This window comes from Festucalex cinctus, chromosome 8 (assembly GCF_051991245.1).
Source record: "Festucalex cinctus isolate MCC-2025b chromosome 8, RoL_Fcin_1.0, whole genome shotgun sequence".
NCBI lineage: Eukaryota > Metazoa > Chordata > Actinopteri > Syngnathiformes > Syngnathidae > Festucalex > Festucalex cinctus.
The window spans coordinates 15674110-15701443 of NC_135418.1; the positions used below are offsets into that span (position 1 = coordinate 15674110).

Sequence of the window (27334 nt, forward strand, 5' to 3'; positions counted from 1 at the left end):
CACAGTTGTGATTTCTCCTGGTAGCACAGTCTCTTCCATCCTTTATTGTTCATTGCCGTCCTCACACTTCCCACGCAGCTGGAACCTCGTCTCTCAGCTCAGATGAAGGCGGCGTCGGTCGAGTATCTGGGTCCTGCCCTGGAGCATCTGGCAGGCTGCAAGCAGCAGCAAATCACTAAGTCTCTGGCCTCGCTCACTGACATCCAGGAGGACTGTCTGAGCACGGTCAAGGCCAGCCTGGGCTTCAGTCTGTGCCTTAGCCTCTCTCCGCGCGACCCGTGCCTTCGAGAACGAGCGTCACGCACCATCAGCTTGCCTGTCAGAGGACACACCTTGTAAGTTGAAAATGTACACAACCAAAATGATGATTGGTAATTAAAATAGGTGCGGTTTCTCACAAAAGTAAGTACGCTCCTAACATTTCTGCAGATATTTAATTATATATTTTCATGGGATAACACATAAGAAATGACATTTCGACACAATTTAAAAGTAGGAAATGTACAGCTTATATAACAGTGTAGCTGTATTAGTTTACTTTATTTGTGTGTCAGTCCCAGGCAGTCACGAGGCTACGACACCTCTCCCATCACCAGAAGGAAATCTTATGATCGTTCGTACAGGTACATGCACATCTATTATATAGTCGCATCCATCAAGGTGTCATTGTGCTGCTTTTAACTCACACTTATTCATATGTATTTTTTCCTCTATTTGTCAGGCCCACTGATGGCTATACACCCCCTTCATCCCCTCCTCTGAGGACCAGGAATGACCGCAATGTATTCTCGAGGCTCACGAGCAACCAAAGTCAAGGTTCTGCTCTGGACAAGTGAGTACAATAAAACCATGTTTCCCCCCCCTTTTTCTCGCTAACATACTCATACGTTCAGCCAAAGTTATTAGAATATTGGGGGAGGAAAAAACTACATAAAAAAATCTGCAAATATGTGAAACTGTGTACTTTTTTTTTTTCAGCAAATTTAAATTGTGTTATATGATGCTATGTTGCGCTATGATATTAATTTTTTGGGGGGGTAAATTGTGGGCATTTCCCTTTAAATATACATTTTGTAGTTTTACTGTACAATACACTGGTGTGACTCATATATGGTACATGAAAATCTGTTATTTAGATGCGTGTATTGAGTTATGGAGTAATGTTATAAAATATGTTCAACAGAATTGCCCATCACGTAATGTATATTTGTGATAGAAGAGTTGTTTTTATTTCTGTTTTTATGTTGGTTTATTTTGTCTCCCCATCAATTCACAAGGTGTGTTAAGAAAGTGAGGAAAACTTTCAGTCGTAATGTGTCGACCAGCAATATTGAGTTGCAACATTGGTGGCATATAGGATAAAAAAATCTAGTAAGGACAAATTTCAGGCTGCTTTTTCACGTTCTTTACACTTTTTTTTTTTTTTTTTTTTTCGCAACTTTCATCAAATTGTTGTATTTTGACGCATTGTCAGAGAAGTGACATTTTCTGCGGATGTCTGACACATGAATGTTTTTGTGCTTCAGAGCTGGTGGTTCTTCATCGTATGAAGGCGGCGTAGGTGAATGGGTTGCTTTTCATAATCTTTCAATGCAGCTGTTGTCATTTGTAGCCATTTTGAATGGACGCCGCTACATGATGTGGGAGGTTGATTTTCTTCATAGGCTTTTATAAGCTCCTCACTGGAGACTTCATCTCAAGTCTCTTAGCTTGTGTGTGTGCGTGTTTGTGTGCATGTGTCGGTTTTGTTTGACAATCCTGCAGCAGCTGTATTGATGAATTCAATGGAAAAGATGGAGACATTTTTCTGTGCAAACAATCTTTGGCTCCATTCTCAAATTGATCTTTACACACAATGCCACCTCTCTGTAAAAAGGGGTATCTTTGATTATGGTCTTAATTATGACAAGTTACTATAATATATGTTGTAAAATATTATGCCACTATAATACCAGCCACACCAGCATTAATAAATAATTTGAGCAGGTTTATACATTTCCATCTAGAACTATGTGTGACAAACAAAAGTCATACAAATGTAATATATAAACAATATATATAATATAAAAAGTTAATTGCTGTATTAAACGCACATACTGTACGTATGGGCCTTTCTTTCTGAGATTATGTGGATATTAGGGCGTGGTGAGGATAAATTCCCTCAACAGCCGTTTGCCCAGCAGGCGATGAGATTAATGATTATTATTCCTTCTGCCTAATTATAACCAGAAAGAGCACAGGACGCCGGCAATGTGGAACTTGTACACAAAGAATAATCGACACAAAAATAATGCCGTTTTTGCACCTCCCTACTCTTATGTTATTGTCTGCTTCTCCCTATATACAGCTGTGTCACTTCTTTTGCTTTTCTGAAGTCAATATATGTTGTCTTGGATCAAAAGGATAGTTGCTTCAGTTTGTCTTAAGTGATAGCTCCCCTCAGCTATTTTGCAATGGGCTCTTTACACGTGATGCCGTGACGTCACATCTGTTGTGGATATGATGCTGGTTTTCCTATAACGTTACGCACCTGGACATGGGCGCCTTACAGGAGGTCTATGAATTGTTACAGTGCTCCGTGAATGTTTAAACAAATGAATTTGATAGCCATTGTAAAAAAAAAAAAAAAAAAAAAAAAAAAAAAAAAAAAAAAAAAAAAAAAAGACAATTGGTGTGCAGTGTTTGGCTGCAACAGTATAAGCAAGTGTGACAGTTTTGTTTGAAGCAACCCCTGATTTCTCAATTATGTTGAACTTGCTCACAATTGCTTTTATTGCTCTGAACCTGCATTCCTGCACACTGCACTCACTGCATTAAATCATTCACTGAGAAGGAAAAAGCACTCACATTGTGTATTGTTAATTAAAATTGTATATTTATAACAAAAATTAGCTTTGCCATAAATGGATAGCCATAAAGATTAATGCTAACATAATGGGCAATAGCACAAGCTAGCGGTTATCATCTACGTAAGGGGTGTCCAAACTTTTTCTTTTGAGGGCCACATACAGAATAATTGAAGGATGCTAGGGCCATTTTGAAATTGTCTGACTTTATTAAACATGCCTGCGATTGATTGGCTGGCAACCAGTTCAGGGTGTGCCCCGCCTACTGCCCAAAGCCGGCTGAGACTCCAGCACCCACAGCGACCCTTGTGAGGAAAAGTGGTTAAGAAAATGGATGGATGGATATTCCATCCATCCATCCATCATCGGGGTCGGGTCGCGGGGGCAGCAGCTTCAGGAGGGAAACCCAGACTTCCCTCTCCCCAGCCACTTCAACCAGCTCCTCCGGCGGGATCCCAAGGCGTTCCCAGGCCAGCCGAGAGACATAGTCTCTCCAGCGTGTCCTGGGTCGTCCCCGGGGCCTCCCGCCAGAGGGACATGCCCGGAACACCTCCCCAGGGAGGCGTCCAGGAGGCATCCGAACCAGATGCCCGAGCCACCTCAGCTGGCTCCTCTCAACGCGGAGGAGCAGCGGCTCGACTCTGAGTCCCTCCCGGATGACCGAGCTTCTCACCCTATCTCTAAGGGAGAGCCCGGACACCCTGCGGAGGAAACTCATTTCGGCCGCTTGTATCCGGGATCTCGTTCTTTCGGTCACGACCCACAGCTCGTGACCATAGGTGAGGGTTGGAACGTAGATCGACCGGTAAATCGAGAGCTTTGCCTTTTGGCTCAGCTCTTTCTTCACCACGACGGACCGATACAGAGTCCGCATCACTGCAGACGCTGCACCGATCCGCCTGTCGATCGACAGGCGGATGGATATTTAACACGGTAAAACAATGTACTGTAGATTAGCTGTTTTTTGTTTGTTTTTTTGTTTTTTTTCCCCCCCAAGTTATTTTTAAACAGGCCAGTTTGGGATTTTTCTTGATTTTGGGGTGGCCCACACCCCTGTATCCTACAAGAATAGATCCGCCCCAGACCTGAAGCAATCTCCACAATCAAAATCAAAGGAAGAGTAATTGTTAATAAAAGCAGTTTTTACTTGAGGATCTTAGTTAATCATTGATGTGATATATTCACAAATTAGACCATGACACAGACAGCGGAAAGAAAACATTTTTGCTCCTGGAACTGAAATATCTGACTTAATTCATTAAATTACAAAGAGAAATATTTCTGTTTTAGATTTAAATAGTTTTTTTGTATATCTAGAACAGCAGACTGTGTCAAAAGTAATTTTTTTGATATGCTGAGGGCCACTAGAAAATGGATGGCAAGCCCTAAATGGCCCCCGGGTGGTAGTTTGGACACCACTGATCTACGGTATGTTGCTGTGTTATGTATAAACCTTTAAACGATCCAGTCTGGCAACACATGTAGACAGACAATATCACAATACGTATTTACAGGCATAACATGTACATTCAGTACTATTTTACTTTAGTTTAAGTTTGTCACTACTGTTATTGCATTCATAATGCTACAAAACTGTATTATCACAGTACATACTTAAGTCAGCAATATGGTTATATTAAAACACCACTTTTTGTGATGTCACCTATTAAAGATGACTGTCTATGTCTTGGAATGAGGTTTGTTCTATTTACAGTTTAAATTGAGTTATTTCTGTGTGTAGTTGAATTTGCTTTCAATTCCATTTTTTTCAAGCATTTTTTTCACAAATGTCGGTTAGGGTTGTATATACGGTATACGAATGTAGTCTTTCGGCATCTCTTGCGAATGTAACCTACTGATGGTTGAAAGTGTCTGTTTCCAACATATACAGAATTTTCCTTCTTCCATCGAATTTCCCCAAAGATGTTGAGCTGTATTTTTTTTCCGTCTGAGTGAACCGTCAACTAAAACAGCCTGTGTGCACCTAAACATGACATCTTTCATCAGTCAAGCATGGAGCTTATTCAGTGTTTACTCATGACTGAAAAAGCTTTGTGTACTGCTTTATATCGAAATCCTTTCCCGAGTCCCTCCTCCTTTTGTAAATCCATTGCCAGTAACCCTTCTGTCTTTCCTTAGTGTGATTAACCTTTCCTCTCCCTGACACCCCACCCTACCTTCCTCCTTCCTCTTCTGCCTCCAGGTCGGATGACAGCGACTCCTCGCTCTCCGAGGTGCTCAGGTAGACCAAACTGTGTCTTTTCCTCCTCTGCCTGTGCCTTCCATGTACTTGTAAACTCACTCACCATGACGCCATTGCGGTCCCTTTGGTCGTCAGCGGCCGCCTCTTCACCACCTTTCCTTCCGCCACCCACCAGCCTCTCCACCCGCGTGTGTTTGTGGTTTCTTTGTGGTGTTGTCAGTACGCAAAACCTGAATGACCCTCAGTCCATTAATGGACTCCTCACATTGGGCAAATATGATTTGAGAAAGGTTTCCAGTTTCATAAAAGTCAGGCAAGTCTTGATCATGTTGTCAGTTTTTCCCCACTGCGCCAGTTTCCTGACCATAATGAGAAGCAGTATAGAAAATGGATGCCTGGTTCCAGAATCAAACTGAGTAAAATCAATTTAAAAAAAAAAAAAAAAAAAATGTGTAGGTAAAACAATGATTGCAAACATGTTAAAATGTGTTTTTTTTTTAAAAAAAAAAGCAAAACTTAGTACAAAAACAATGGCATCCTAATGCCTTTGAAGCTCACTAATTAGCACCTTCCACACTGTTTCCAAACCAAAGAATTGACATCCTTCTGTGCTAGCAGGCGGACTCATGTTCTTTCAGCCGTGAGAGTTTATACCAGTGAAAGACAATAACACATGCTAATTGGTGAGCTTTAGAGGATCTTTTTTTGGGGGGAGAATTGTTTCATGTTTTGCACAGAGTAGGTGTAACACAAATGCTTTCATTTTATAATGATATACACATTTTTTTTTCTCTCCTCGCTATATCTCTTTCTATTTCTCACTAACTCACAACTTGACGCGGCTTTCACAGAGGCGCTTCTGTCCGTTTCTCAGTGTGATGCAGAGAACACACACTGATCTGCCTCCACATTTCTCATTAGTCTGTTGGTCCCCCGAGCTCGGCACGGCAACATCCATTAGCTGCTCTTACATACTTCATAACTCTGCACACTATGATATCGTTCATGCTGATAGAGCGGGAGCAGTTGCTGCTATTTGGACCAGTGCAGTGCTGAGAGAAGCTTTATCCCAGTTTGCATCTTAACATTTAAAAAAGGGCTGATTCATGGTGTAAAAATATTACATTTTTTAAGTGGGGGGGAAAAAAAAAAAAAAGTCTCATTCTATGCAGTAGCAATGAGCTCCTTGTAGCCTTGACAACGGACAGCAAGGAGGTGCACCTACCTATTTTCACTACCTAGCTTTTATAATTATTGTAGTCTTCGCCCTCTCTCCTAATAGTACTGGGAGCCCTCAACTTTACGACAGCCGTGCCTTGTCCACCATTTTGTCCCTCGTCCTCCATAGTGCTTGTCTGTTTGTGTGCACTGGGAGTATCTTTTGCTTTTTCGCCCTCTTTTTTTTTTTTTTTCCCACATTATGGCCCCAGAGAAGAAAGCTGGGTCTTCTAGCGATATTTTAATGTTTTTTTTTTTTTTTTTTTTTTTTTTTGCACAAAGTATTTTGATGTAAATTTCGACTTTAACGGTGAAATCCGACTTGGACGGAAATTTGGGTTATATCGCCAGCATAGGAACTGAACTCGTTCGTAACTCGAGGACTCACTGTATTTTTTAGTTTAGTAAGTTACATTTAATTAATTTGTTTGTTTACAAAGGCAGTACAGTAGTTGCTTTCTTGCAATGTTTCTCAATTCCCATACCGACTATACTATACATGCATTGGTGGTGCTCATAGGAATCGCAAGTGATGGCGAGTGATGGTGCTGACTGGATGCTGCATGATGTCACCTTATGTAATTTTTGCTCTTGCATTGTTTTTTTTTTTTACTTTTATAATTTTAATTTGTTTGATGTTCCGCTTTTATTTTGTTGGGTGATGACTAACTTTTTTATTTGGTATGTTAAATGTAATAGAAAGTAATGAGTGTGCATTCGTGGTTTATGACAATTATGTTTGTCACTCCCTCAAAAGCTGTTCTTCCAGCTGCGTTTTCATATTAAAAAATATTGCACCAGCCACTTGAATGGAATACATAGCAGGGAAAGTATGATTATCACTCTTACTTTTTAATGAACATTTTTTTTTGTCATATTCCATTTTTTATGCAACACAAATATGTCAAATAACACAAATCATTCTTCACAGAGACGTACACTTTGTATTCCTGGTTTCATCAAACATTTGCCGGTTGTTGCTGGGCAGAATTCGTAGATCTCCAGCCCCCTAGCCCACTCAAAAAAAGCCAGCGGGAGCATGAAGTCTGACAGACACTAATGAAGATTTCAAGATAATAAATAAAAAAAAACACATATTAGAATGACTTCCGCTGTTCACTTTTTCCTTCGCTGGCGCTGTTTACTTCCCTCATCCTCATCCACTTAACACACACACAGGCCCCACTAGTGTTATTAGCAAGCCCACCAGAGACCAATTTTCTCACAATGCCCCCCCACTTCCCCTTCACCATCTCCCTGCACTTGTCTCACTCTGCTGACTGCTTTCCAGGTTCTCTTCGACTCTGGACACTGTCAGCATTACATAGGGGAGGGTTAAGTGCATATAACATACAGTGTGTGTATGTTTTATGCGGTGTGTATGATTGGCATTAGGGGTGTGAATTGCCTCGTACCTGACGATTCGATTCGTATCACGATTCACAGGTCACGATTCGATTCGATACCGATTAATCCCGATACGAGTTTATAACTCGATTGTTGCGATTTTTTTTCATTCAAATTTAGAAAATACTAATCAGTAAGCTTGTAGAGTGTAAGATTTATATGAAAATGTATTATTTATTTATCTGAAATTTCAGTCTTATAGAGGTTGTAATCTGTTTCATGTTTGAACAGCATTAAAATAAAATATTAAGGCTTAATGTTCCGTTCATATAACATTCTTCCATGCTCAAGGTGTGAATTCTAACGTTTTGTTGAATATTTTTCCATTAAAAATGGAAGTTTAAAAATCGATTCACACACACACACACACACACAAAAAAAAAAAAAAAAAAAAGGCAATGATGATAAGACGTTGAATCGGTAAGACTACCGAATGAACAATGAGCTCTTTAAAAAAATAAAATAAAAAATAATCGATTCAGCCGATTATTGAATCGATTCGAGAATTGCGCGATGTAGTATCGCGATATATCGCCGAATCGATTTTTTTTTAAACACCCCTAATTGGCATGGTTGCGTATGAGCGAAGAAGTGGCTAGAAAAGATATAACACTCAAATTTGACTTTTTTACACAACATGAGATCGGCCTCAAGTACTGTTTGCTATCAGTGGCCGCATCATTAGGTGCACCTGCACAAAATAATGAGTGTCAATGCAAGAGGTGTAGCAACACTAAACCACAAACTACAATCATAAACATAAGTGCCCAAACTGAGCATTATAGTTTTGGAAGCAGAATTTTTGATACAGTCCTTATATTGGCTGTCAATAGTGTTAATTGAGTGCAAGTCTATAATTTATACTTGATTTATTTTTTGAGTAAGCATGTTTGCCTGTGGTTGTGCTTCCAACTGTAGAAATGTAATCACAAGCATAATGCTCTCATTTTGCCTAAAGGAAGTACGTGGCGAATGATTTATTGTTTTTTCTTCAGGGGTGTGATCAATCCAATCGGTGGCGTGAAGGGGGGTCGGACAGCCCCCCTGCAGTGTATGTCTGTAGCCGAGGGCCACTCAAAGCCCGTCCTGTGTGTGGACGCCACAGATGAGCTTCTGTTTACCGGATCCAAAGGTACACACTTGGCTAAGGCATTGACAAACAGGCACTGATCGGAAGTCCATTGGAAGCACCGTCATATGCATACTTTTCCTCCAGATCGGACCTGTAAGATGTGGAACCTGGTGACGGGTCAGGAGATTGCCACGCTCAAAGGCCATCCTAACAATGTGGTCTCAGTCAAATATTGTCCCCCCTCGGGTCTGGTTTTCTCCGTTTCTACATCCTACATCAAGGTGTGGGACATACGGGATTCGGCTAAGTGCGTCCGCACCCTCACGTAAGTGACCTCCCCTCGTATAATGAGGAAACAAGGCTCAGTAAAGTGTAATGAAATAGCCAAGCTTTGACAGTTACTGAAAGTGGAACAAGTATTTGTTCATTTATAACTTGTATGTTAGGAGGCTACTTCCTGATTAATAGAAGATGGCATAAGACGACAACCATTTTTGTTTCTCGACTTTTAATGAGTGTTTCCATCATGAATCGGTAACAGCAAAAAATGTAAAATAAAAAAAAAAAATACATTAATGAAGTTATGTTAGCGGCCCACTTCCTAGTTTACGGATGATCATGGGCAAAGGGCTACAACCACAACATTTGTGGTTCTGGGGTGAGAAGAAAAGGTTCTGTCAAGCTCATGACCAAGAAGAGGAAGAAATATAATTCTCCAAACAAAACCTTTTGGGAATTTCAAGTCAAAGTACTAACTGGCCTATCTCAAGGCCATTTTGCCTTGTAATGCCACTTGCTGTCGAGTGAAAATGATATCACAGTTCCTAAAGGCTCAGCTTGCTTATGTCACAAGCAGGTGAGCTGTGGCGGTCGTTACCTGTGCCCTTAGGCATGCTGTGATGCCATTTTCAGTCAACAGGAAGTGACAGTACAAGACAAAATGGCCACCAACTGAGAGGGCGTATTTTTAAACAGGTGTCTTTTTCTTCTTAATTCATATTCGACACACGCAATATTGTTTAGACTGAAAACGCATACAACATATTTTTGTAAAGAACATTTTTGACTTGACGTCCCAAACGAAATTTAAATGGATTAATAGAAAATAACTTTTCTGCATTTTTATCTAGAATTTGTACCTTAATTTTGTGGGTTCAGTATGTTTTCACCATTTCGCAGAAGTGACGCACATGAAAATTGGTCATGTCGTTTTGTGTAATCCTTACAACCTGACGATCATATCGATATCACTCACCATTAACAGAGGTAATAATACTCAATTTTGAGCAAACAGACATACAATTGATTAATAATCATTATTATGGTACGACAGTCAAAAGTAGAGTAGATTTTTTTTAATGCAGAGTGTGCATTATTATCTTTATAAAGGCAAAACTCCTTGATATAAATGTGCTATCACTACATTATGCAGATGTACCTGTCTTCTGTTTGCACCATTTTTCTTTCCCCCATTGATTTTTTTTTTCTGAACTTTCCTGCAGTTCATCAGGACAAGTAGTGTCAGGTGACACGTGTGCAGGCGCCACCACCCGCACAATAACATTTGCACATGGTGAATGTCAGATCAACCAGATTGCACTCAACCCATCAGGATCTGTTTTGTATGCCGCTACCGGAAACACTGTTCGCATCTGGGATCTCAACAGGTAACAGTGCATTCATTCTGAGGTTTGTTTATTGGCTGCGTGCTATTCAGCCATGGATGTGTTATCTCTTTGTAAAAATTGTTTTGTATTTTGTGTGCAGACTAAAATATCAAATATGTTTTGCAGTGTGCACTAACAGCTTCCCTGTGCTGTTTGTATGTGTATATTTAATTGTGATATTCAGAAGAAATTATACTCAACATATGATTCCCCATTTCACTCATCTTGACTTCACATGCTGCATATTTTCATATTGCACGCTTTACACCACAAATGAACCAGACCACCCATGTTATGCTGACACATGTTCCCTTTCCAATGCATTTTGATGTGGATTGACTGTTTTGTTTTGTTTTTTAAATTACAAATACACGTGTGGACCCCTTAACCATTAATTCATGTATTCCTTAACCTTTTTTTCTGTAATGTGACATGATGTCAACGAAATCAGACATCAACTGCAAGCAATTATGTTTCAACATGTTATAGAAGATACTAAAAAGCTGCAGATTATTAGTAAAACGATACACATGAGCAGTTTTGGCAAGGTGTCAGCATTCTCCTTTTCATTTTTATTGTTCTAGAGGGACACGGGGAATCCAGACAGAAAATCTCGTACCATTTATTGATGCGTAGGAATTCTGCCAAGATGAAAATGCATTTAATAAACACCCTGTTAGTATCATCTCGGTCTCTACGACAGAGCTTTGGCTCAGCAGTTTTATTGGTGAAATGGAAAATGTCTTCATTCACTTGAAAGTGGCTCTTTGAAAATCTGCTTCAACTTGTTTTATGCTTGTGTGTTTAGGATGCAAGCTATGGGCAAGCTGACAGGCCACATTGGCTCTGTCATGTGTTTGACGGTGGGTCAGTCTCTGCAGGGCAAAGACCAAGTCATCACTGGCTCTAAAGACCATTATGTGAAGGTAGGTAGTTATCTTGAAGACACACTTTTAGACCACATCTGATTTTGAGTAACAAGTTTTTTGCTTCCATCCTTCAGGTATTTGATGTGGCAGAGGGGACGCCGGGTAACGTCGGCCCAGCTCATAACTTTGAGCCTCCGCATTACGACGGCATCGAGTGTTTGGCTGTGCAGGGAGACGTACTGTTCAGCGGATCGAGAGACAACGGCATCAAAAAATGGGATTTGGAGCAGCAGGAGCTCAGTCAGGTGTGCCTTGTGTGTGTTCCGGCCTATTGTTTCAGAAGAATGCCAGCTGAATAATGAATGGCTCTTGCACCATGTAGGCACATATGCCGTCGCTCAAGATTTATAACAAGTGATACAATCTGGGTCACATTTGACTGATGTACAGTGTCAACAAAAAAGACAACCTGATGGATATGAGATGTAACTGATATTCTGGCACATTTAAAGGAACACACAATTCAAAATTCATTTGCCTTCATTATATTAGGCCGTGTATGAACATTAAAAGTGCAAACATCAATCGCATTACCATCTGAGTCCCTGAAAAAAAAAAAGGTTTGAGTATCAAAATAATGACATACCCTGTACTCTAATCTTGCTCTGCCAGATGAATTCTCGCAGTCTTTGTGAGTTGAAAAACTCCAAGAATAAGAATACATCTAGCTGATTTTCACCAATATGAACCAAGTGATTCAGATTCCCCTAATCCATGTCACGTTCAAAACGGAAAATCAATTCGAATCAATTCAATTATTTGGAAAACCAGTCCTAATAAAAATGCTGTATGGTGTCGTCAATTACTGCCATAATTTAGATGGCACTCCTAACCATCTTAGGTTTCATATTCTTCCTTTGACAAAGAAAAAAAAAAAGTGCGGAAGTGGCGAACACAGCCAACCAATGTACTTTACACAGTACATGCTAAAAAAAAAAAGTAAAAAAAAAAAAAAAAGTGTGCAACCGATCCATTATGGTGGAACATTCTTAGACAAAAAACATTACGTCACTTAATGCCCGAAAAACATGATACATTTTTACCAAAATGTATGTCTTGTGTACATATCATTTGAAAATATTACAAAACCCGCCATATTTTGGATTATTTTAACATCGGAAGCGTGTATGCGTTGCCTTTTGATATGCGTATACGCTTCCAATATTACGCCATGAAATCAGTGAGTGTTTTTGTGAACACCATGTATTATGCAGCACACTCGCTACAGATCAACTGATCTGGAAGTTAATCTGGCCAACGTTGATGGAACTTTTGTGATCTGTTAGATAACCACCCAGAGAAAACTCCATTCAGTTGTGGTGCAGATCTTAGACTCTATACTCTGGATCAAAGGTGGCTAATGTAGTTTTTTCCACCTTGATCGAGGTCAGTGCTCCCAGAGAACTCTTGTTTATTACATCTGTATTTAGGTGTTTGCTGCTGTCCAACACAGGCTGTTGCGTAAAACTTCGAAGTAGGGCAGTGGAAGCACATGGGCCAAGGGAGAATTGATGGTGCGGATTTGGATAAAGTATGATCATCTTTCATTCAAGTGGGGGCAGCTGCTGCTGCTGAAGATGGCTGCTGCTTTACCTTGGCTGAGGGTTGTGCTCTGAGTGATCTTACTTATTTGATTTTGGTTAGCTGGCATGAGCCAATGCACATTATTACAAAACCAACATTTCAAAAGATTGCATTAAACAATATTTTCTTTATTTTCTCACCGAATAATGCATGAATGTTAAAGATGCGATTCCAAAATATGGGTGGGTCTTTGAAAATGTTCTTTTTGGTCCAGATCCAAAGAGTTGTTGATGTCTGTGCTGTACTGGATGTATAGCCTTTGTGCATATGGAGCCTCTTTCAGTGTTTAATGCACCTGATGAAATTTTCTGTCTCGCTTTCCCCTGCAGTTGTTAATAAATGACCTCTTGACACTCATTTTAATGTGCAAAAACAGTATCCAGTCTTTCTGCTGGAGGTATATGCAATCTAAGCATGTGATGGATTATTGCTGCCAGATATAAAACTGCCTCACCGCCTCTATGATGAAATGTGTTGATTAATTAGTTGAGAATTATTGTAAAACAAAATAATTTAAAAGTAATTTGATGAGCAAAGATGACATGTATATTTATCACCTCAGATATGCCTGAGAAATCTATTTTAGTGTCATTCATCTTTCATATTGCTTTTTAGTCTGCTGGTTCGGAATATTACGCAATATCCACGCAGCTTTTTGGCATCACTTATTTCAGCTCCTCACATGCCTCAGTAATTGTTTTAACCTGAGATGGCCAAGAGGAGAAATTGCCATCACATTTCAGACACTCAACAATAACGAGAAAATAAGTCATTTTGATTTTTCCATGCATATGACTTTTTTTTTTTTTTTTTTTTTTTTTTTTTGACTGATGTGATATTTATTTGTTCAACTAGTAGATTAATTGGTTTCTAATTTTTAATGAGGCTTATCATTGTAACTAATAGTAGGTATTGTGTGTAAAGCCTGTTCATCCAATGACAGCGTGTTGGTGACCAATCAAATAGGGACTAGATTAGTTCCTTGGGGCACTCCACAGAACAACTCACACATATCTGAATTGATAATGTACGCTGTTATGTTATGGTTGTTTTTTGTGTTTCTGTAAAGCGCTTTGTGACAGCTCAGGCTGTTTGAAAGCGCTATATAAACTAAACTAAGTGCAAATTCTGGAGAAATTGTGTGGGAATGTTGAAATCTGAATGCTAATAGCTGAATGCTAAGATTTGAATGCATGTGGAATGCTTATGAAGTAAATTGAGAGATAAATTATGACCTCCTGGTTACTGGACAAATACACTTTACCAACTGTGCCACCAAGCAATGTAAGATGTAATAATGATAAGTTATATGTATGGAAGTGGGCGTGGAAAAATTTACCTAGCAGTTAGTGTGTTTGGTGAAGCAAAAGCCTCAAGAATAGAGGACACTTGTTTCAGATTGTCTCAGATGGTATTAAAGCCGCGCTTTGTGCGAGACGCTTCCACATCTTTCATATCAAAGGGCCAGTAGGTCAGGCTGAATGACTGAAGTCTGCCAAAATTACACTTTTGTCTGGCTACGGGGTTAATTAGATGCAGCCCGACTGGACGTAGAGTTGATCCCAAAGATGACCTCATGCAGGAGCTCACATCATTCAGTCCCGTTACTACACAATGTTGACAACATGCCCATCAGGCGTGTTTGTGTCATATTTGGGCCTCACGTGTTTCACCAACAAACACTTGCTTGTACTCATTTCTTTTCATGGGATATGTGAGACGTGTCAATGGCTGTTGGACAGTTCCCTGTCACGGCACCGCTTCCTTTATTTCCTAATTTTTACGCGGGATTCACTCTGTGGCGCCTGTGCGTCATGTGCAAAGTGGGAGGAAAGTATGTCAACATCAGGGCATAAGATTCAGAGCAAAGGAAAGTGTGTGTTTTGTGTGCATGTGTTTACTTCTGCGGCGTCTCTTGTGTATCCACTGTTGCCTGCCTATGTTAAAAATGCATAATGTTGCACCTTGTGGGTAGATTTCATTTGCATGCACATTCATTTGCATATTAAGCAGCACGTTGTCAAGTATTAATAAGTTATTTTTTATTTTTACTTCCATCTTCAATCATTTTCTTCCTATTTCTCCCAGCAGACCAAATAAGAAAATAAGGCGCTGTTGTAAGACTCATTTAAATCCGAGTTTGTGCTGCGGTCCGTGGAGTCTCACCTCTGCCTCATTTGCCAAAGAGCCAATACAATCTATTTTACAGCCTCTAGTCTAATTATGAAGTTGCATCCGAATGCAAGCACGGGGTATAAAATGATATCGTATATTGCAGCTCTGGAACATTTCCTCCTTGAGGAGCCGTTTTGTTCTCAACCTTTCTGTGGAAAAGCATAGAGCACAACCTCGTGGGAATCAGTGGAGCACTTTGTTTAGAATTAATGTACACAGTGTGTCCGCTCTTCCCAAATGCTGAGTAAAAGTGTAAATATACCTTACAAAACAATTGTTTGCATACACGATGTAGTTCGAGTTGGTTAGCGGGATTACGCAACATCGCTTTGGCATCTTTTATTGAAACCATTACACCATCTAATGTTTTCTGTGCAGTCAATTTGTCAGAGCAAACATTTCACCCACCAGGCCAAGCAGTTAATTTTTCCACTCACTGGTCAATGAAGCATCCAGATAATGATTTTTGTTGTTGTTGTTGTTGTTTGTTGTAATTTTAAATAGCAATGTTTTGCAAGAAGCATTGCTATCTTTCCAGATCAAAACAAATAAGTTTGTTTCAACTTTTGGCTGTGCATCACAAATGTAGTAGACCATCGGTCCTGAAAATAAGAGACCATCAAGCATCGTGAAGTACTTTAATGTACGCTTTTTCAATTTCCCCGAACTCTTGACACTTGTGTTACTATGTTGAGCACTTACAGGAAACAGACATTTCAAACTGAATTCACCTTTTTACATCCAATCGGCTCAGTGAGCTTCTGAGAGGTCAGAAATGAATCAAGCATAACATTTCAACTGCTACAACTATTTCCTTTTCTGTTCAGAGCATGAAGAAATAATGTTTTATTATTATTATTATTATTATTTAAGAATAATGTAGAATAATATAAATAATACAAATAAAAAGAATGAATAAATAATAATTTTAAAAAGTCATAAAAATAAATGAATTTATATAAAAATGTATAAGTCTATTTGGACATTCAGGAAAAAATAATTTAGATTTTAAAAGTAAAACAATTCTGTTGAAAGACCTTCAACTCACTTGTGTATTAAACTATTACATGAGCCTAGTAAATTATTTTGTAACTTATTAATTTTGTTGATAAAACGGCATCTGTGACAAAAGCTGGGAAGTGGTCTAAAAAGTTTTCCCATTTCGTGTACCAAGAAATAACTGTTTTCTTGGTTTTGGCACTACCTCACCTCTAATAGTTTCTTTAATTTATGTACTGAGAGAACCACTGACCCTTTACTGACCTATAGATCCCATCTCGAACTGACAAACCTCTGCTGACCCCAATAATGAGTTCAGTGAGTACAGAGAAAAAAAAAAAAAAACTCCACTTACAGAGTGCACCTCAAGACCCACAGTACGTTACACAGTAGTTTGAAATAAACCTCACATCTCAGGGTCACAATCATTTAAAAAAAAAAAAAAAAAAAGTACACTGAAACTGTACAGGCAATGTTTTCTAAGTAACATCATTCATACGTACGAGTGTAAAAAAATCTGTTAACCACTGTTTAGGATTCTGCGTAATGTGTTCTCTAACACTATGCTTGGGTGGCAAGTCAACACAGATTAAGATTCTACTTCTAACATTTGAGACTGTTATGTTACACGTTTATCAGTGTTACCCTTTTGTGGTGGACACGCTCCTCCCCCCAAAACAAAAAACAAAAACGGAAAAAACAATGCTTATTTGAAGACTAACAAGATTTGCTACGGTCTTGTATGATGTCATGCAAGACATCATTTGGAATGCTAAATTGTACGTGAGTGATATGAGCAGCATCTTTCCAAAGATTTTGGTTGAATTCAAACTTGATCTTTTGTCGCGTTCGGCTGAGAGGTTCCCCGTTACTGTATTAGGCATCACTGACGCATCTACTGTAAGCTGCTTAATTCATCATACTGAAATGTTTTCAGAAATGGGCCGTTCACAAAAGATTGAATTGGTTGTTTAAATTGACACTTTATGGACGGACAGAGCCAACTATTTTTCTGAAAGAAATTAAAAAGCCAAATTTCCATAATACTGTATGGCCTTTTGAAGCCTGCGTTTTATATGTTTGTATCTAGTTCCATTTTGGGCTCAGGCATGGTTCACCCATTTCTCTCTGTACCTACCACTTTGACTTAAAAGCTCCCCAGGGATGGCATTATATCTACATTCATGCCATTTGCCAGGTATTTTTGTCAGCGTGTGGTAGTTTGTTCTTGACAGTGTGTGAGACCATGCAGAGAAGAAAAAAAAGGCACACATACACAGTTCATGGGCTGTCTGTAATCGTTGCATAGAAAAATGAAACAATGTTGTTATAATGCTTAGTTGAAAAGCAGAAGAGCTTGAGTTTTTGAAAGTGCAAAGAGACGGGAAAGTTTGACAATTGAGCACCAATGTGGTTTAACAGAACACAAATATATTATCCGGAAGTGCGTACATTTTTAGCTGCTATTATTTATTTAGTTTTTGCACCTGCAACTTTGAGGTTTGTGTCATTGGGATTATCTTTTCTTACGGCTGCTCGTGTGGTTTCTTGACTCAATTGTGCTCGGAATAACTGCCTGTGGATCTCAAACTGTGCTTATATGTTGCCCAGTAACCATGTTGTTGTTGTTGTTTTTTCTTCCTACCTTTTTATTGATTTTTTTTTTTTGCCTAACTTTTCCATCCTGTCTGCAACTTTTTGATTCATCTGTCGATATCCAATAATGTTTTAAAGCAATTGTGATGAAATTGCCAGTCTATAGATTTCTTATTTCAATTATAATTTCTGTTTTTGTCAAATATACAATCCCTTTGGTTCACACATTGTTGTCATTGGACATCATTGCGCCTTAGAAATGATACCTTGCCTCTATGTTGATCATGAACTGTCCCCTAAGAAACCTTTTGCTGACTCAGCATCTCTATCCCTTCACATAACAGCAAATCCCCATCGCCCACAAAGACTGGGTGTGCGCCCTGGCTTACGTCCCGGCGAGGCCGCTGTTGCTCAGCGGCTGTCGGGGAGGCATGCTGAAGGTGTGGAACGTCGACAACTTCACTCCCATCGGAGAAGTCAAAGGACATGACAGTCCGATTAATGCCATATGTACCAACTCCAAGCAGATTTTCACTGCGTCCAGGTAACTTTATGTCATACTTTAACATCTTTATTGGTGTATAAGTGTAAAAACAGAGGTGGGCATCGTCATTGACAGGAATTGATGAGTGATGGAAGTGCCCACCTTTTGGCGTAGCTTGATAGTGCAAAGCCTCACAAAAATACATGGATTAAGAAGGACCGGGTGGGCAAAAAGGTGGGCACGTCCATCAATCTTCAGTTCCAGTCAATGGTGATACCCACCACTGTGTAAAAAGAAGGTAAAGGGTTTTGTCAAATTCAAATGTTGCTAATGGGAGGTGGATATTGTGCAATAGTTTGAGCAAAGCTCCTCAAGCCCAAACCAGAAACAGCGGAACAGCGCAAGGCTCTACCTGCTGTGAGTGTGCCCTCATCAATCATAGTTACTGTTTCTTGATTGGTTGGTTGTCTTTTCCTCGGGCATGGTGGTATCTTAAAGTGATACTTCTCTTATTTAGCCCACAGTTAATATTTTGGCTCATTAATTTGATACTTTCATTATTTTTCACGTACAATTAATACTTTAAAAAAAACATTTTTTTCCATTTGTTTTCGACTGAAAATGACATCACATACAGTACTCAACGACCAATCACAGCGCACCTGTTTTCTAGGTTTGGTCATGTGACATTCACAAGCTGAGCTGTGATTGGTTACCTGAGCACATTGTGATGTCATTTTCAGTTGACAGCAAGTTGCAAAATGTGTTTTTTAAGGTACTAATTGTACATGAAAAATAATGAAAATATCAAATTTATTATGGACAAAATATTATGACTGCCACAAATGGCTAAATAAGTGAAGTATCCCTTTAAATATTAAATAAAGAGTGAAAAATGAAGATCATCTTAGTGAAGAAAGTCCTATTGTCAACTTATGCTGTATTTATACAGCTTTAACACTTGAGTTTATCTGTTTTAAACGTTATTACTGATAAAAGTTATCTTTCACTTCTTTTATGGACTCCTGAACTTAGCTATGGTGAATGTAGTTTATCATACACAATACAAAATAGCGCGGGGTGGTCACCAGGGTGTTCATAAAAGTGAGGAAATAATTTTTTGCCGGTGGTGACAGCTGGAGGATTTATGAAAACGCATCATGAGACAGAATGATGTATTGGTGTTTTCCATGTGCCTCAATGACTGTAAAGGATATCAATAAAATAATATCAGCCCCTATAGAAAATAAAACACTGGTTTGTGTTGAAAGGTTAGAAACCTTTAATAATGTTTAAAAGTGTCATCATTGCTGCAGAAGACGTCACACCAGACGATGATTCATTCACTTTTGTTCACAAGCAACCTGACTAACGTTCTCCCTTTCTGCTTTCCGTCTTGTCCTCGTTCTCCTCCTCCTCTCTTCTGCCACTTTACTCCTCGTGGACAACAACCTGTTTGTCTCAAACTCCTCCTCCGGGATGACCCCAGTGATTGCAGGGTGAAATTATGGAACTATGTGCCTGGCTTGACCCCGTGTCTTCCTCGCCGGGTCCTCGCCATCAAGGGCCGAGCCACCAGCCTCCCATGATTACCACCTTCCCTCCTTCCTCTGGTACTTTCTTTTCCTTTCCTTTTCCTTCCTTTTCGTTGACCTATTTCTGCTCTCCTGCCATTACGCAAGAGGCTCATGCTGCTGCATAAGTCACTAAACTAACATACTGTGTGATACAATCCATGCAGTCAAACAATGAACTGTGAAGGGTTGGGCTTCCCTCTGGCACATTTTAATTGTTTTCAACACTAATCTAACTGCTGTTGTCAGCCCGTCTTTCCCCACCAATTATCTGGAATTATCGTCAATCTTCTACAGACATTGCAGTCATTTTATTACATTCCAATTATACAAGTGTGGAGAGAGCCCTGGATCAAAAAACAGAGAATTATTACTCGTAGTTGAAAAAAGTGATAATCACTTAAAATGAATCTCTCAAGTAACAGCTGTGAAATCTGAAAGTTGTAATAGAAATAAAACATACTATATGCACTGCAGTGAAACTTTTAAGCCTCTGGGATTCAGTAGTCCCGCCCTGCCCCTCACCCTACAGCCAATCACGGATGCTGTAGTTGACCATGAGAAAACTTTCAAGAGGGAGATATTGGCAAAAACAATCCATTCCGCACTATATTTTGGGCAGAGAAAAAAAATTGTGGTGGGGAGGTATAAACACATTTCATCTGCTACAGTGGACCTATATTAATGGAGGTTTGTCAGTGCTTTTTTTAATAGAATTTGATGGTTATTAGAATATGGGTTTGCAAAAACATTTTCAATCTATCTGATTTAAATGTGCATCAATTATACGCAGATTTTTGCTATTCGTTGGCCCGCCCAGTCGCTGCCCCCCGTGAATAGTGAGATTCCACCTTAAAGGTTATAGTTGTAATATCAACATTCACCACTAGATGACAGACATGGCTTAGTTGCTTAATTGTCTTACACAGTACAGTACTGCCCTATCCTACAATGTGAGTAGGTCTCATAATTTTTTTTGCAGATTTGGAATGATACGCAGGGCAAACAATAATAACATTAAACTTTTACGTGAGTTGATTTTTTGGGGATGGGGTGGTGGGGAATGCAAAAAAAAAAAAAAAAGTTATGGCACTTGATGTTGGTTTGCAATGTTGTTCAGCAATTTTGTGCCATCCTTGAATGGTAATGTTTATGCAAGAGAGCCTTTTCTACTAGACAAGAAAACGTACGTGGCTGTTTTGTTTGCCTCAAATCCTATGTTGTTGTGAAGTGGATCTTTTATAAATATGTTGTGAGCATGTGTTTTGCAAATGTACATCTGGTTAGGATGTGTGTGGTCCGATGTGGCCCCCCAGTAGCACCTCTGAAAAATTGTGCCCCCCTCCAGCGTTTGTTGTCCATCCCTGCTTTATGCTGTTTTATTTAAAACCATGGTTGGTGCTGCAGGCATCTTGCGCCGTCTCAAACTGCTTTTTGATGTACCCCTCGTTCAAATGATAGCATTCACACCAGTTTATTTTAACAAAAGCAAACTTGGCAATTGTGAACACTGCCTATTAATCTCACATGTATTTGAAGTGGGTGGTAATTCACAAAGAGAATTGAAAAACGTCGACATTGGCACGCAAGCAACTTTGAGTCATCCGTTTGAAAAGTAGCTTTGGAAAAGTGCAACAAGCGGAGGTGTCTATGGAGACCTCACTGATGTTATTTCTCTTCATGTGTTTTCCTGACTTCCCTTTGCTCACCCTCCCCTTTCTGAAAATCCCCCCATATCTCCCCCACTGTTCCCGTCTGCAGTGACAAGACGGTGAAGATCTGGCTGTCAAAGGTGTGGAGGAAGAGGTGACGCCTCGTGTGACGGACAACGCTGGACCACTTTTTCGTGTGGCTTCAGTTGTGATCTGTGGCCACCCGTCCACCACCAAGGCAATCCCGCTTTGATTTGTCACTGTGAAAAATGGAACATTGCCCTGAAAGGCATAATAAACAATTGTTCCTTTCATTTTTTTCCCCCCAATTGAAATTTGAAAGTGCCATTTGTTGTGATGCCACTCGGACAAGCCAAATGCATCTTGCAGACGCATCTGGCAGCACCATTTCGCTCATCCGAACAACATGATGAGAGCCCTGCTGTTTCCCCTGTTTTTAAGGGGGATGAAAAGTGGAATACTTATGGAACATTTGTGTAAACACCTTCAATTCCTCCAAAAAGGATTTTCACTTACTGGACAATCATCATTCCAGGTCATCATCATTTTTATCCAACTGTTACACAACTCGACATCTCAATTTTTTTTTTTTGAGTTTCTGTGGCGATCAACAAGTGTTGTTTAATTTTCATTTTCCCTACCTCATCTGTTTTGGACTGCGCTTTCTGCGTGGGCGAGAACTCACATTTATGGGTCTCTTTGCACAAAAATCTGGTGCTGGTCTCGTCTGCCGCTTTATGTCTGTAAATGCGTCCTCTGTTGGCTCAGCCCGTCTCGCTGCTGACCTTGCAAACAGGAAAGCACACATCCAGTAGCACAAGCGAGGTGATACTGCCCCTGGAGGAGCTCGCTCGACTTCATTATCTTGTGCAGAGAAAAAAAAAAAAAGTCCTGACGACAGCAGAAATACCAAACGCCCCCCTGCAGACTACAGTACTTTCATTAAGGGAAAGACGGTCGCACCCCATACAGTACGTGGGCCCTACATGTTTCTTACATAACCACCAACAATACTTCAGTAACTGGCTTGGGTCCAATCATGCCAATTAAACACATGGTTCATAAAGTTACAGTCAAACTATTGCAGCATGTAAACGACACAATTCTGGGCATGCTCAGAAGTCAATTACAGTGGAACCTTAACATGTTAACATTGCGCTTAGTAAAAATGTCAAACACTTGAATGATGAAGGTACCTAAAAAACAAAATAAAAACAGTCTTCCATACCTTAAAGATGGTCTAATTATATCGTGCATTTTTAAAAATAGATTTATAGTAACTATGAACCTTGACTTAAAATTCAATTTACACTAAATTGTATACTTTTATAAAGGAAGTCAACCCCCAATAATCATAACACCATACTTCTGATTAATATTGCTTTTGTAGAATATGAGTGAAGAAGCAAAATCCACCCGTTTTTCTCCATCTCAGCGAGCGGCCATTTTGTCACTTGCTGTCTACTGAAAATTACGTCACATTTGCTCAGTTAACAACCAATAACGCCTCATCTTCAGAAAGCAGGTGAGCTGTGATTGGTTGTTACCTGAGCAACTGTGATGTCATTTTTCAGTCGACAGCTAGTCGCAAAATGGCCGCCTTCTGAGATGGATAAAGCCAGGTAAATTTTGCTTCTTATTGCAAACGTCGGTTTCCAAAGTCCTTATAGACTGACTTACTCAGCCCCCTTTATTGTATAGGAGTGTAAAAAAAAAAGAAAAAGCCAAAGAAAAATATGAGCCACTAATCTTTTAATTGTTGCTCGGAATTGTTCTCCTTTTGTGTGGTGTGATTTCATACGAAAGCGCCACTAAGATCTGACATCAAAAAGCCAAAAGCAAAACCCACATCCAGAATTATTCCTTAGCTGTATTCTACTTTGTGTGGTACTACATATTTTGTTTTAATGTACTGCAAATTATCATTCAACTGCAGAGGTTTCACTGTACTTGATGCCGGTAGTCCACGATGAGAATGAACCAATTCAGCCTACTTCACTCACTTTTCATGTGCAAAATCAAATGTAGGCTCATGTTTGCCTGCTAGCTTGTTTACATGTCGTATGAGTAATACAATATGTGAAGTTGAAAAAGCCAAGAGGCGAAAGGCGGGCGTATCTCCGCCTACGCTAGCAGAACTTGAAATCAGTTTGTCCACGTAATTGAGCTTCCCTCCCGCGCTTACGAATCCTGGCGGTCCTCACACTGAAGGCTTCTCCCCTTCTCCTGGCTAGCCCAAGTCTGCGTGAAGCCAATTTAATTCTCGCTCTCGCTCTCACATTTCTCCCGGCTGCTCCGCGGAAGAGACTTTGTGCTGGAAAGCAGGTCACAACTGAGAGGGATGTTGAAATCTCCTTCCATCCTTCTGCTGCTCACTTAAAATGACATTTCTTCGTGAAGCAAACGGGCGCAGTTTCCATACATAAATGTCCACTGGATATTCTCCTTTTTTGTGCTGATTTGCCTGATAGGTATGATAGACTTTCTTGCATGTATGTTCAAATGTTGCCAGGTTTTTCAGGCAATCACAATAATCCATCCCCAACCTCCTGTGCCCTGTACATGAGACTTGTCCTTTAAAATGATGCAAGGATGTCGAATAGGTGGTGCTTGTGTTACACTGAATTTCTGCAGACGCTGCTTACACACTCCAAAAGCAATGATAGTTTTTTTGTTTTGTTTTTATGTATGCAAATATGTGGACCGACGTGACAGACCGGGGTGTTCTTGATTTCTATATTTTTGCTATGATGAGCAACTCAGGTACACGTTGAAGGATCATTTTCGTTTGTATTGAACTCATCACTTGAAGTGATTTTTGGGTCACATTTTTAAATGCCTTGTTTGTGAAAAAGGGTACTATTCGTTTATCACCCTATTCATACTACTTCTGCATTTTTATTTTATCTACACACGTTTTTGTATATAGTCTTACTTTGTTGAAAAAATGTTGACGTTTTCATAATGTGCCCAAGTGTGTAAATTGGAGGGCAAAGGTGTTTGTACAGGATTTTGCTTGAGGCGTTGGAGTGGGTGGTGCACTCGTTAGACGCTTTTATTTTATTTCAATTCAAGGGCGCTGAGTGGACCCTTTACTGCATTTTAGTCTGTGCCAATTAGCCAAACAAACCCAGTTGCCACCTTTTCATGTTTCTTGGTCATATCTGGTGAGGATAGGATCACGCTGTGAGCGGCCCCCTGCTTCAACATGTTTGTGATGCTGACTGAATGATTGCACATCTGCGGAAATTATAATGATCAGCATCAGTGCTTAAAACCTGTAAGAGTTCACTCACTATAGAAATTTCACAGCTCTGGAAGTTATTGCTATTCCTTCGCACCATGATAATCTTCTCATCTGGCCATCGTTATCTTCAAAGTTGTTGGTAGTTCTAAAGAAAAGTGAGTCCAACTGTAGCGCTCGATGCTGTGTAAATAGTCATGCCATAACTTTCATGTTAACAAACTGACTTCACTTTCTTCATACATCCACTTCATAGTCACTGCTTCGAAAGGAGTTTTAAGGCCTCAAGGATGAAGTTGTGGAATTCTACGGCAAAAAAAAAAAAAAAAAGTCATTTTCATTTTTCTAATTTTGATAGAATAAAAAACAAAAAATGTACTCTGTATTAAAATGAAAGCTGTTGAGGATCTTTTTGAGGACAACTTTGACCAAAAAAAAATAAAAAATAAACTTTTTTTTTTTTTTTTTTTGTTCTTTCCTGATCATCAAACCATAAACTAAACCAGAAATTGTTTTTGAAGTAATATCTAAAGGAATTTATTGATTCCTCAGCCTGAAAAAATACAAATTTGAATTGCTTTGTTTGTAGTAATATTACGACTCAGTGACTTTATTCACGTAATTAATTAAAGCTTAAACCTTGTCAGATTACAAGTTTTGCTTCAAAATACAGTGGCTGCCCACTTGTGTTTTGGCGTGCGTGGATTTACATATTTGTGGATGAAAAAAAAATCATGATTTCTCAGTATTTATTTATTTATTTTTACTGTCTTTGTTGTTTCCTTTTTATTTTTACAACCCGTTTTTTCATATAAAACATCCATTGAATGTATATCAGCGTTTTTTAAGCCCCCAATTTCATTTAAATGGGCGTCGATTATACGGGTAATTTTGTGATTTTCGGGGGCAGGCCCAGTCCCTGCAAACACCCCCACCCACCTCTAAAAAGTACAGGTACACTGTATGCCTTTTTAGTCATCATAGTATAACATAACTTTATCACAAACGATTTAATTCATTCCATTCTCTGTCTTACTTTATTCCTTTCAAACCATTTTGTTCTACTTTTACTTCTTTACTTTTTTCATTGTTCTGTTTTTCTTTTCATGAGTGGCCCTAATACTCCTTCATAGACTTAAAATTCTTTTTAGATAGTAGGCATTGCTGTGAATAGTCCAGATATGTACTGTATGAAACGTAGTCTTAGGCTGAGCATTGACGGTGCACTGAACTCTTCCTGCAAAGAAAACATCGTTTTCAATCTTAGCAAGATGTTTTTATTTGCTATTTGTCAAATGTGCAGGCATAGAAAGACACTTGTCAGCCTTTTGCAGGCCTGTATTGTAAATGTTGAGAGAGCAGCATGCAGACCCGTATTAATATAAGTCTAGTATTTTACTGGCACCTTTATTGCTTTCATTTTATTAAGATTAAAACAATGTTAGCAGAGTAGCAGTAAAAATACTCTTAAGAGATGAACTCATCCACTGCCGTTGACGGCTATAGACGTCAAAGATCGATTTTAACTGGGTTGGCAGTGAATACGTTAATGTAAAATTGAGCTTCTAACCGGCTGGAGGCACTATGCAGCCAAACGTTTGAAGAAAAAAAAATCAAACTGTACCAAAGCCCAATATTTTTTGAACAGCTAATATCAGACTCTGTAAAACCAAGATGTGCAAATGTGCAAGGAAAATTCAAGTACCAAATTCTTGACGAGTTGCCACCAAATTTGAATTGATTACATGGAGTCTTTCCACAATATCGTCCCATAGACCGCGTCGTCATCAAGCGGCCAGTCAAGCTAGCCCGCGATTAGCACTTCCCACCAAGCCCCGCCCATCGTGTGACTGTCAAGAAATCGATGCCCAGTCGCTAGCTCGACTTCATTCAGCCTTGTGCCTCAGCCGACAGGCCTTACACAATCACAACGTATGTGTAGCAGAAACGTCCTGCAAATTGGGATCCTGTTTTAGGTCTGCGGATGCCTCAGCTCGCTCGATTATTAACGGCTGAGACGTCTTTTCATCATCGGCTGCTGATGGGACGGGATCGCACTCGCGCACAGTCGAGAGGGTTGCTCACTGTACTTGTTTGCTGCTAGCTGCCAGCTCTCTGTCACACATCTCGTAATAATACACGTTGCAAAGTCTGTGAATTCAATACTTGATGTGACATGAATGCAGGGTCAAAGGTCATTTGTGCCTTTTATTGCACAGACTTCTCATTCTTAAATGAGTGTAAATGTGTGTACAGTTTTTTTCTTGTATGAAAATCTGCATGTGACCAAGCCATGTACAAACACGTTTCAATGTATATAATGTAAGTAAATATTTAATGACAAATACAATGTTCCCTGAACAGAATAAATAAGTTAACATGATTGACTTTGTTTGAACTGCTTTCAGATTTTTTTCAAATGCCGTCAGTTAAAGCAATATGTGATAAGCTAACTTGAGAATGGCATTTCTGTCATTTCCGTGGCAACCCCTGGATCGAGTGAAAGTTGCCATAGTTTTATCTCAGAGCCATATTAAAAAAAATAAAATTGATTATTGTTCTTCCCCACCTTATATGAATGTACTTCATGTAAACATGTCATACTTTCCTGCTCTTCTCTTTGAAAATGATGACAATCTGTTCCAGAGCACTCCTGACCTCAG

The 27334-nt window shown here is 39.5% G+C and overlaps 1 protein-coding gene across 4 annotated transcripts in view; it reads left to right on the top strand.

Moving 5' to 3' along the window:
* The window catches only part of kif21b (kinesin family member 21B), a 66959-nt gene extending 39905 nt beyond the window's left edge, over nt 1-27054 (top strand). The window contains exons 24-35 of one of the 4 annotated variants that reach the window (XM_077528763.1): nt 79-335; nt 555-623; nt 722-832; nt 5050-5088; nt 8670-8806; nt 8891-9071; nt 10249-10413; nt 11222-11339; nt 11417-11587; nt 18041-18240; nt 19670-19793; nt 21516-27054. In XM_077528763.1, coding sequence (XP_077384889.1) covers nt 79-335; nt 555-623; nt 722-832; nt 5050-5088; nt 8670-8806; nt 8891-9071; nt 10249-10413; nt 11222-11339; nt 11417-11587; nt 18041-18240; nt 19670-19769 — 1548 coding nt within the window. In that variant the 3' untranslated portion in view covers nt 19770-19793; nt 21516-27054. The remainder of the gene's footprint in view (nt 1-78; nt 336-554; nt 624-721; nt 833-5049; nt 5089-8669; nt 8807-8890; nt 9072-10248; nt 10414-11221; nt 11340-11416; nt 11588-18040; nt 18241-19669; nt 19794-21515) is intronic. The other 3 variants (XM_077528765.1, XM_077528764.1, XM_077528766.1) reach the window with 3 other exon arrangements.
* Nucleotides 27055-27334: the final 280 nt, after the last annotated feature.